A 12,146-nucleotide genomic window follows, 5' to 3' on the forward strand; every position below is an offset into this window, starting at 1 on the left:
AGGAAACCACCCCCAGAAAAAGACAAAAAAAAAAAAGAAAGGAAGGTCAGAAAAGCGATGGGCCGTCCCAAGTGATTGTTTTATCGTTTATTTTAGTTCACCAGAAAGGCAACCAACCAATGTACATCTTGCTTAGACTTTCCGTAGAGCGTGCTTCACAAATAAGAGTATCAACTTGACCCGCTACACTGAGGATCAACCCATCGCGCGGGTCTATACCTCTGATCTTGTTTTGAAGGATCTTTAAAGCCTCTTGTAATTCAGCTTGATGAGCAACATCTCTATCGTAAACAATGGTTTCAATCACGTTCATAAGTGCTATTTCGTTGTGCCTCACTAACGACAGTGTTACCTCACTGGATTTCTTGAATGTACCTTCTGTACCGATAATCCCTAGTGCATCATGAACGTTTTGTGTTAGTCTGAATGGTACAATTTCAGGGCATGGTAAAGTCTTACCTTTATCGAACAAACAATCAAAATCAACATGCAATACTTTACCTGTCTCCGTGTCTAACAAGATATTTTCACAGTGTCGATCACCAAGACCTAAGATATAGCCCAACATAGACATCACAGCGTATGATCTAGAGTAAGTGTTTCTTGCATTATACCAACTTATTGGATCTGGGAATGTTTGTAGAAACCATTCATGTAATACTGGTGGGAACCTTCTTAATTGTTCTTGGAAAAATGCTGCCTTTTGGGTATCACCACAATGAGACCATTGTTCATGGAATGATCTCATATTGTATTTGATCTCTCGAATTTGATATTGGGTAGTATATATAGAACGTAATGTAACAACATTTGGAATGAATTCAAGTATACCACATTCTTCTGTTAAGGATAACACTGAATATGTAGTGATTCCCAGATCACGTTTGGTAGATTCAACTTCTTTTTTCAATAAGAAATCCATGGTAGTGGCAAATTGCATATATTGATTATCTTGTCGAACATCTTCCATTTTACACATTAACCCATATGTTTTACCATCCGAACCGATAATATTAATCTTTTTAGGTTTCTTTAATGATGTAAATACTTTATATCCAGAACCAAATTGAGCAATCGTAACATCATTTCTAAACGGTTTGTATGTTGACATTGATTCTGCAGATACTGGAGATATCGTTTCCAAATTGATTCTGGCGGGGACAGTCATATCAGAGGGCGCCATTCTCATATCAAATTTGAAATCATTTTCTAATGATCTTCCAGCTCTTGTTTCATTATCAGGAGCCTTTTTCATACTGACTCGTGTTAATGATCTTGTCAGTTTTTGAACATTAGATATTAATCCCTTTGATGTAGGCGATTGACTTAAATAAGCTTCTAAGATTTCTGTTCCACATTGGACTCTACCGTTTATTGTAGAATTCTGTAAGACACAAATATACCAAAGAATGTGTGTTGGGTATTCAATTGTTAGCTTCAACAAAATTTTCTTGATTAACTTGGCTGTCTTGGAATGAACATGTAATAATCTTGAAAGCAATTGAGTCAACACCGAATACCAAATATATGTTGGACATTTATCAATTGCATCACTTACATGATTACAAATATCATCAGTAGTTCTCTTTAAAACAATCATTCTCTCGGCCAAAAATTTCTCCATATATTCTTTTGGATCCTTAGATTTAGATTTCTTCATGGAACCCAAGGTAACCTTTTCAGCCTCTGTCAAATGAGGCGTTTGTGATCGTTCTGCTGTGTCTAGCCAAAATGTTACGACTTTTGGCAGATTTTCACGTGCTTGAATAGTATTTCTTTCAAATGCTTTTAGGAAGAAGGCTATTGATTGGGACTCTAATTTACCATCTGGAATAAATCCATCTGCCTTTTTCTTTTCCAGAAATTTACTGTAGTAAAGACCAAAGGAATAGTAAGGTTTGTACCACGTACTGTCTAATCTCAGTATTGTCCTATATTGTTTGATAATTAGGTCACTAGAACTGTTATTAGAGATATACAACCACTCCGTATACTTCAACAATACCTTGGCTTTATCATGTTTATTAATTTGACGATTACTTTGGTTTTTCTTATGTATTTCTTTTACCAATTTTAATGCTCTATCATTTTCACCTTGTTTCCATAACACTTCTGCGAATTCTAATTCTGCATGTGGATGTCCATAATGTAGACAACTCATTAATGCATCTATAGCAATATCTAGACGAGAATTATTTCTGGCCAGTGTAGTAATTTTGTAAAAGGTTTCTACTAAATCTTCACGATCATGTTCTGGGTTACGTAATAAGTTGAATGATTTTCTAATGGAAAGCAAATAATGGTTGGTCGTAAATTCTACGCCCACTCTTTCCATCCTGGTATTTAAAAGTGTAGTATTTTGTTTATATTGAATTTCATTATTGTCGGAGGCTAAAAGATTTACGTCGTATAATCCATGTAGCTTAGTTAGTAACTTCTGTTTCTCGACGAGCGTCGATGTTGCTGCAGATGTTGTAAAATGGGTTCCGATTACCTGGTAACAACGATTAATGTAGTTGGATGTCATGTGTACGTTACCGACACTAACGTGTGATAACGCCTTCGCCATATTATACTGAAACAAAATTGAAGGATCATTTATACTTCCCAGGCTTTCCACTTTCTGGATCCAAAATTTTAACGAATCTATATTACCCAACAGATTTGATGCCTCTAAACCATAGTTGTAACAATCATTCGTCATAGATTCAAAAAAGCTCTTGTTACTAGGTTTTATAGAAGATACGTTAGCTAGTAGTTTAGAATAAAGTTGATGATCATGCATTGACTTTAGCATTCTTGTTGTAGCTTGAGGATTATCGAAGTTACTCAAGACACTGAAACAATCTTGAGCAATACTCCAATTATCAGAGTATCTTAATTCTTCAATTTTAGAATGAAAATCATGAGAAGGGAACGTCTTCAACATACCGTCAATGGAATCGATATCTCCAATTTCTTCATAAGATTGTCGCAAATCTTTTAGTAACATCTCGTTATTCGTTTCATTTATATCTTGTTGTCTGTAGCACTGCTCTAGGTATAGTGCCGAACGTTCATACGAATTAGCTTTTATGGAACCCTTAGCGAGCAATGACAACGGAACTGAATTTAGAAACTTGTCTATTCTTTGCAATAAAACAGTTATTTTCTGATCAGTGACGATGTATGTCCCGTGTAATTGACTATAATTGAACTTATATTGTGTTACCCATTTCCTGCAGTATTCAAGAACTCTAAAAATGGCAGCGAAACACATTTTACGTGAATCGATCTGCAAATGATTCAGGTCATGAGAATCTAACTTAAAAATATGACTGAATTCAAGGCTGAGGTTACCTACTAACTTCTCACATTTCTCGTTTTCACCAGCATTGATTAGAATATCCATGACAATGTATGGAAGAATAAAATTGGAAAAAGATCCATCATCCCACCTCATAAGGGATGCAAATATATGTAACGGGTGCTGCTCTTCAGTACCTACTGTAATTAAATCTAGAGTAAGTGATGTAACCCATTTTTGGTAACTCATCTTCATGTCGAAAAAAGGATAATCAAGATCGACATACGATTTTGTTGAGCTTGAAAAATAAAGGGAAGATAACAGTGGTGATAATGTTGCTTGTGCAGTTTTGTTAAATTTACTCCATAACCTGAACTCTTCTTGAAAAGAATCCTTTTTGTTAATATCCCAAAACTTTGAACTGAGGCCACAGTAATCCAACGATTTCTGCATTACAAGGGCAACAAATAACTGTTTGTTGGGGTTCTCACTATCCCAAAACGAAGGCACCAAAAAATCATTCAGAACCCATATCAAAAATTTGATTGTTTGAGATCTATCACTAAAATCAAATGTTTGTTCAGAGGACACCGTCATTGAATTATCATGTGTGGTAGAATCTAGAACCCCAATTATACTTATACATTCAGAACATGTTCGAGAAATGGTTGGATTTAGTGTTCTAAATTTATGAGCCGTTTTTAATAGTGTAGTTAACAACTGACTAATGTTTGGTTTATTGTTGTCCATACTAAATACTTGATTGGTACTATTAGTCTGTTTTCTTTTCAGAAATAATTTTATATCTTCCAAAGTTTGCTTTATCATGTATCGATTATTACTTGATAAATTATTCACAAATATAGGCAATAAATCTTGTATACCTCTTGTTTTACCAACTCTTCTTGCAAAACTTGTATCTCTGTCCAATAATTTCAATTCTGTCTTTTCCTTTAAAGCAAATACAATATAAGGATTGTTTTCAAACATAAGATCTATTTTGTCAGTGATTAAATAATCCAAAATTTTATAGACTAATGTCTGTTGCTGAGTGTTGAATATGTTCCACTTTTGAAGGATAAATACAATCAAGCCATCAATTACGGTAGACAATTGGTCATCTGGTAATTTTTGAACAAGTAGTAACCAACATCTTAAGGCAGAGTATCTGACTTCTTCAATTTCTAATGCAATTTGTAGGCATATGTTTATTTGTGGCAAGGCTGATATAATAACATCCTGGCGACATTGCTCAATCAGGAAGGAGACACCATGTATGACACGTAATTTTTCGTAATAATTTGATTTCCGTTCAATATCATCCTTATCACTATTATCTTTTTCGACATTATGAATATCTAACGAAAAAACTTGAAAAATACCTAGAATATCTTGAGACATTTTTTTTTGAAATGCACTTTCTTGTGTCTCAGTCCATGCATTTACATTTTTGTATTTTGAACCATGACAATAATCCTTCTTGAAATTAGTCATTAAAAACCTAAGAGAACATAATACCATATTTTGGTTCTCAATTGCGTTTTCATCTTCAGTTTCACTGAATCTGTACAACTTGGTAATTTCCGCTAAAGTAACAAAATTAGGTAATCCCCTGTATATCATGGATTTATCAAAAGTGTGCACTCTTGTAGTAAAAATCTTCTCAATAATTTCAGAAGAGAAAAGTTTGTTTTTTACCAAACATACTGCAAATATTTCAGAAATATTATTTTTCAGCAATTCTTCCTTTTTCTCGTTTATGGATTCTGCCTCATTACCACACATAATGGTGGCTATCTTACCTAGTACATCAGTACCTTGCTGCATTACAGCATGAGGAACTATATACCTTTGGAAAGAATTGAAGATACTAATGAGAGAAACTCCTGATAGGTTAACTAATCTCGTTAAAAATGGAGTCATTGGAATTACACCTTTGCCTACTTGTCGTAATAGATCTGGTAAAATCGGAGATAGTAGCTGGTACGGTGTTTTTCGAAGTAATCTTGCCATGTTTTTTATTTGGAATCCTATCATAAGATATGTGGAATAATCTTCTGATGCGAGGTTAAAAATCAATTTAAATAAGACACTGTCAAATTCCTGTCCTGAAGTAGTTAGGGTCAATTGAACCCATGCCATTGCTAATGTCTCAGACATTACATCCTTCTTTTGGGATTGTAAAAATTTGATTAACTCTGCAGTGATCTCTAAGTTTGAATTATGAATGCAAGTTATATTCCATAGTGGGACCAACCTAGTAGCAATAATTCTTAAGTATCTATTTTGGCTCCTGAAACATTTAGAGACTAGTTCAAATTCTGGTTGAAATTTTGATGTTAATTGATCTACTAACGCTGGAGGTTGAAAATGCGTAAAAATTCGTTGAAGACAAAACAGTAAACCCGTTAGAAGTGCTTCGTTAAAGTCATTTAAGTTAGGATTAGAGAGAAAGTTTTTCTGGATTACCACATACGTTAAAGAGTGTTTTGTGCAATCTGGTCTATTAGGACTAATATTTTTAAAAATGTTTGCACGATTATTACCTTCGCATAATTTACAAAACTCCCAGTTATCCAGCCCATTACTATCCCCATGATAATGTTCGTAACACGCTAATCTACCTAATATTCTCACCCATGATACCAATTTCTTATTGTTATTTATAGTGAAACAGGCTGTAATTGACTCAGATATTTTATTGAATAGGAATCTTAGGCTATTATTTTGGGAAGATAATAAAGATCTCTCTAAGCTAAATAGTTCTGTGGATAACAAACCTGGATGTTCTTGTTTCAAATAAGACGTTAATATCAATATTCTAAGGTTTTCTAGTTGTTTCGAACTATCTGTAAAAGGTTGTAGAACATATTTAACAAATTTATCAGGAAATGTATTAGTAAGCCAGATATTATTGTGCTCGTCAAACATTCTTGACTTAGAAGATACAGAACGCCTTTGAATGTCAAGGTATACTAAGATGACACTTCGCCAAGTTGGATTTGTAGATGTATCTTCTGGATTATTTTCGTTAGATGTAAAATGTGATTCGTAATCTCTAATCCATTGTTCTAAAGAAAGTTCGTTTTGTAATAAATCGAAAAATTGTTTGGTAAGATCATGGCGTGATCCTCTTGGGATACATAGTGAGTACACTCTTAAAAGACATTTCGCAAAAGTTATAGAATCACTGCAATCAGTGACGATATTACTTTTCATGAACTGGTTGATCATTGTTAAAGTAAATTTAAATTGATCAGTCGATATAATACGAGGTGTTCCTTGTATACTCGGTATAGTACTGGTGAATAATTGTTCTACCGTCAACGATATAAATTTCAACTGTAGTTCTATGTAGTCGATGTTTGGTTCTATTTGTACTGAATCTAATATGAAAAGTACAACTCTCATTAATTTCTGGAATTTTATATTCCATGAATTTGTTCCTTTATTCGAGTCTATAAATAAGAAAGTTGATTTAGTAATTGAATGCTTAGCATTTAACAAGTAGCACAACACATAAATTACTTGTAGGTTTCTCAGATAGTATTGATAAGGATAATTACCATATCGTACAGTTCTTAGTTTCTTTTCATATTTATCTAGTGTTGTTTCAAAAAAGTAAGATTGTATTAATTTATAATGGCTACCATAAATATCAGTTACTAATTGGCACCAATTTCCTAGTTTTCTCCTTATAAACCATAATCTGTCTTGTCTGTCTATATTTAACACTGATATTTCTATAAATATTTCTATCAATGACAATATACCAATTGATTGTTTTTGATTATCCGATGGAACTATATCTAACGATGTATGGATCAATAAGTAAGGATTCGTTGTTATTACCAAATCTAATACTTGCATTGATTTTGAAAAAATTGTAGTGCTTTTAAAGACTTCACCTTTCTGAGAATCTAGTAAGTTTTTGACTAAAAATTTAATCAGTTCACAACTATTTGGATCACCATCTTCGGGGACCTTAGGTGCAATATTTTGGTCCTTTAATTTTGAAACTTTGGATCTTAATAACACTACTGACAACTCGTCCAGGTATTTAATACGTGACTCCATACTTCCTAGAAATTTACGCCGATTGGTACGCTTGAAGGGTATATTAGATTCTTTAATATATATATATATACAGATTGGCGTCTAACAGAAGGTTGTTCACTTGTTTTCTTTGTTATTCTATTAGGGTGTGTGTGGATGGTCAAACTATGTGCATATAATATAATCAAATATAAAGAAAATTTTCCACTAGTAAAGGCGCTTATTCTTGTACGTAGTCCAAAAACAAAAGTGAATAATAATAACAAACAAGAGTTTAGTACGATCGACCAAGAACATTTTAAACAGAGAGTAGATATAATTTTGGTCTTTAATAAAAAGGGATTATCAAACTGGAACACTAGAGCATTATTATAGAAATACCTCGATTCAAAAATGAAGTACGTTAAGAAAAATTAAAGATAATTGATTAATAATATTTTTCTAATTATACATGTATTATTATATATTCTTTGAGATAATGTGACGATTTTGTGTGTGTGCTTGTATTACTCGTATGCAAAAAGAAATGGTTATTGAAATAAATAAATAAATTTATTTTACCATTACTGTAATCCTAGTGTTAGTTAGTCCCTTCTCATGTCGGACATATTATCTAAGATTGTTGTTGTTGCTGTTGAGCGGCAGCTGCTGCTGCTCTCATCTCAGCTTCAAAATTCAAAGGTCTTTTAAATAAAAGAATGTGTGGTTCTGGTGCATGGCATTCGTAGTGTTCCCAACCCAGCGATTGAGTAATGCCTAGGCCTCTCCATTCATCCTCAGTGAGGATACGCAAAGTACCTACTTCAGAGTTGAAATAATCGGAGGGAATCACTTTCAGCATGGCTTTAGGTAGCATGACGTGTCTGTATTCATTCGTATCATCAGCGTAACGTGGTGAGTAATGTATAGAGTCCTGAAACTCAAGGACCCTGGCCCTTTCTTGATCCGTCAATTTCCTTCCTTGGAATGTACGGAAGTGTTGATACATCTTATAATTTACTGAAAAAAATCAAAGTATAGACTAGACACTTCGAGGTTTGTCGGTTCTTGATAGTTAAGGAAACAATGAACCAAAGTAAATATTCCTTATGAATTAATACCTGTATATGTTCATATATATATGAGTTCTTGTAATTGTATATAATGGCTATCCGTTGATTGTCCAGTTAATTGTCAAATTCAAAATCCTTGAACTGTGTGAACAAATGTAACGCGAGCTAAACCACAACGCAATTCACAACAAAAAAAATTGTTTTGTTTTCGCGTTTACGTGTAACATATGTATTGCGACATGGAAAAGCCCTGATTTTGTCTCCGTGGGTGTGTTTTCCATACAAAACTGGAACTCTCGGTGATCAGTTAAGTATGGGAATTCGATATAGGGCTTTCCAGAAGGAAAGAGGGTTGTTTAGGGTTTGGGTTGAGGCCAGGTAAATATAGATTATAGAAAAATTTCAACATTTGCTGTGATCATTTCTTACAGTTTCTTGCTGATTACAACAATAAAACTAGAAGCTATAATTAGATTTGTTCAAGTACTAATTGGGCGTTTTTGAGTGCTGATAAATTGCAATATAAAGAGCTAGAACTCTAAGTGTTTATGAGTGGGAAAATTAGAGAGATAGAAGAGTATTGTGAAAACTATGCATATTCAAAGTAATGTTTATGTTGGCCTTAAACCCAGCAACCTGGAACAAAATACTTTCAGTAGGGAAATCGCTAGGAATGGTATTTCTTCTGCAACTGCCGGTGGTGGTACGGTTACTGCTACTAACTTGTTAGAGAATTGTGATTACATCCTTTTAGCAGTGACAAATAATAGATACAGAGAACAAGTATTGCAACAATTACAAGCTTATATCCAACGTTCGGATCCGTTTGAAAAACTTACAATCTCAGAACCTCAATTACAAGATATAATGATCTCTCCCTTTGGTAGTAACTCTGATGATGCAAATGGAAGTTCCCCATCTCATATTGGTTTACTATCATCATGGATTGATTTGGAGTGTATTGATCTTTTGCAAAGAGAGATGAGCTATCAGGTGTTACTGAATGAATGTAGATTGGCACAATATATTGGTATCAATAAGTTGATCCTAGCGCCTCCTCATGATATTAATAATCTCAAGGTATACGCACAGATGATCTCTCGGTTATTGAACCACGACATCTTTCAAAAAAGGACTTCAAATATGATCTTATCGGTGTCATTGCCTATGTATGAAGATAGTGACCCATTAGCGACTTGGGATTTATGGAATACTATAAGGAAGTTATGTGGGTATCATCCATCGTTGATGGTCTCTTTGGCGTTACCAAGAGTGAAAACACCACATTATATCCTTGATAGATGGTTGACTGAACCTGTATCTAGTTTATTACTTTCTTCGTCGATTTTTGCAACTAATCAATACAATTATCCTGTATTACATAAATTCAATCAGAATCTTATTATGAAATTTCAAGAGGTCAATGGTAATTCTCAATTGAAATCGAATTCTTTAGTGATTATTTTACATGGTATGGAAAAATATAGAGAATTTATCAAAGGTGGAGAATCTGCATACTTGGAATATATAAACTTCTTATTGAAAAGGAATGATAAATTGGCGTTACAAAATTCTTCACGTTATTCTGATAAATTTCAATTAAATCAACCACAATTAATGTCTCCTTTAAAACCACATTCTGAAAATTTAACTAATTCAATTTATTCCATCTTTGAGACAGATGTTGTTAAATATGAAAAATATGATGATGCCATTAAACAAGCTGTCATAGACATTATAAAACGAAGACAACAGAGAAGCAGACAAGATATAACACCTATAACCATCTTGGTTGCTGGTGCAGGTCGAGGTCCACTCGTCTCCAAAGTGTACAATGTTTCCAAGACATTAGACATCGGGTCCCATGTACGTATCATTGCCATAGAGAAAAATCCCCAAGCATTTCTTTATTTACAGAAGAGGAATTTTGAACATTGGAATAATGATGTACAATTGATCCACGAGGACATGAGTCATTGGAAATCGAATGATAAAGTCGATTTGTGCATTAGTGAATTGTTGGGATCTTTTGGTTGCAATGAATTATCACCTGAATGTTTATGGAATATTGAACAAAACCATTCAAAACCAGACACAATATTTATTCCTCAATCATATACATCTAGCATTGCACCCATCACTGCACCATTAGTGTATCAAAAACTATCTGAGGAATCTAAGATTATGGGAGGTGATGAGCAACAACAACAGCAACATCTTTTCCAAGAACCATGGGTGATGCATGGTATACCATTCCACATTCTTTCGAACCGAATTAATGAATTATGGACATTCAACCATCCAAGTAAACACAAACCTTCGAAGAAGACAGCGTATGATCTATTCAATAGGAGTGTGACCACTGAATTTAAAGTGAAGCATCGTGGTGAAATACATGGTATTGCCGGGTTCTTTTCTGCTCATTTGTATGGTGATACGTATCTTTCTATTATACCTAATGGAATTGGTATAAATAAACTTGATATTGAAGGAAATGATGAAAGAACTAAGAATTTATTCTCTTGGTCTCCTTTAATATTCCCTTTACAAGAACCGTTATTAATCAACGATGACACAGAGGTGTCTATCATGTTTTGTAGACGAATGGATGGAGGGAAAGTCTGGTATGAATGGTCTGTAGAGAGTTATGTATATTTAGTTCTGTCTAAGCAAGTTGACATAAGACTAGGTAAATCAAAGGATGACACAACAATGTTACAAAACAATTTTCAGAATAATACCGAGGACAAGCATAATACTAATAATACTAGTACCAATATCAAGCATAGTAAGCATAATAACAACAACAATAATAATAATAATAATAATAATAATAATAATAGTAGTAGTACGATGACACAACCATTTGAATTCGAGAGTGCAATTGATGAAAATGGATTTATTCCAACGTATGAAGATGGATGGCAAAGTGTACAAAACATGTATGAAGAGTTAGGAACAGGTCAAGTCCTTAGAACAGATGAATCTGAGGTAAGCCTTCAGGAGGACGAAGACGAAGAAGACATCAATGTACGTGTTAAGACTGGAGTGTCCCAAATACATAATGTCAACGGTCAATATTTTTACATGAAGTTTTTAAAAGAATAAGTAGTGCACATAGACGTTTACATAATTTATTTCTTATAGTCAAATTCAAAGTCAATGTTTTTTACAAAAAAGATATATGTGTTTTTTACATTTTTATCATTTTAGTACATATTGAGAATATCAACATCCGATGACCTTTAGTAAACAAAGAAACGACAGTGATAAATATAAATATATATATATATATATAAAGTAACAGAATTTCAGACATCCTCAATTCCCCTAAGCTTTAAATAATATATATAATATATGTATCTATTATATCCAGTATGAGATCTCTTATATTACAGACACCCCTACACGAACACAAGATCTCTTCTCTTTTGAACACAGTTTTCTTAAAGATATTTCCAATCCCGTCAACCTCAATATTTCTATACCCCTCCCTTCCACTCATCACCATCATCACCATCATCACCAACTATACAATATATGTAGTTATCAAGCAAGCAAGATAACGTCATACTTATCCCAACTATGAAAGCCTTATTTGGCTAGAAACAAATTGGAGCCTGTAGCCTGTAGCCTGTCGCCCTTCCCCCCGCGGCCGGCACCGCCGCGATCGGCCGAACTTGAAAAAGGCTATTCGAGTGACGATTCCGCTGGCTCTCTCACTATAAGTTTGACAGCGAATCGGCGGTCTG

At 33.8% G+C, this 12,146-nt stretch overlaps 3 protein-coding genes across 3 annotated transcripts; 1 reads left to right on the forward strand and 2 right to left on the reverse strand.

Moving 5' to 3' along the window:
- Window positions 1-97: 97 nt before the first annotated feature.
- On the reverse strand, window positions 98-7,363 carry MEC1 (protein kinase MEC1; the record flags this gene model as incomplete). Its single annotated transcript, XM_041548012.1, has 1 exon — window positions 98-7,363. The coding sequence occupies one exon, from the start codon at window positions 7,361-7,363 to the stop codon at window positions 98-100; it is 7,266 nt and encodes a 2,421-aa protein (XP_041403946.1).
- A 592-nt stretch (window positions 7,364-7,955) lies between these two features.
- On the reverse strand, window positions 7,956-8,330 carry CKS1 (cyclin-dependent protein kinase regulatory subunit CKS1; the record flags this gene model as incomplete). The annotated part of the gene is made up of 1 exon (XM_041548013.1): window positions 7,956-8,330. One exon carries the CDS (start codon window positions 8,328-8,330, stop codon window positions 7,956-7,958), a length of 375 nt encoding a protein of 124 aa, XP_041403947.1.
- Window positions 8,331-8,985: 655 nt separating this feature from the next.
- On the forward strand, window positions 8,986-11,502 carry HSL7 (protein arginine N-methyltransferase; the record flags this gene model as incomplete). The annotated part of the gene is made up of 1 exon (XM_041548014.1): window positions 8,986-11,502. One exon carries the CDS (start codon window positions 8,986-8,988, stop codon window positions 11,500-11,502), a length of 2,517 nt encoding a protein of 838 aa, XP_041403948.1.
- Between the last annotated feature and the right edge of the window lie 644 nt (window positions 11,503-12,146).

Source organism: Maudiozyma barnettii, assembly GCF_903064755.1.
Source record: "Maudiozyma barnettii strain CLIB 1767 genome assembly, contig: KABA2_01, whole genome shotgun sequence".
NCBI classification, from domain to species: domain Eukaryota; kingdom Fungi; phylum Ascomycota; class Saccharomycetes; order Saccharomycetales; family Saccharomycetaceae; genus Maudiozyma; species Maudiozyma barnettii.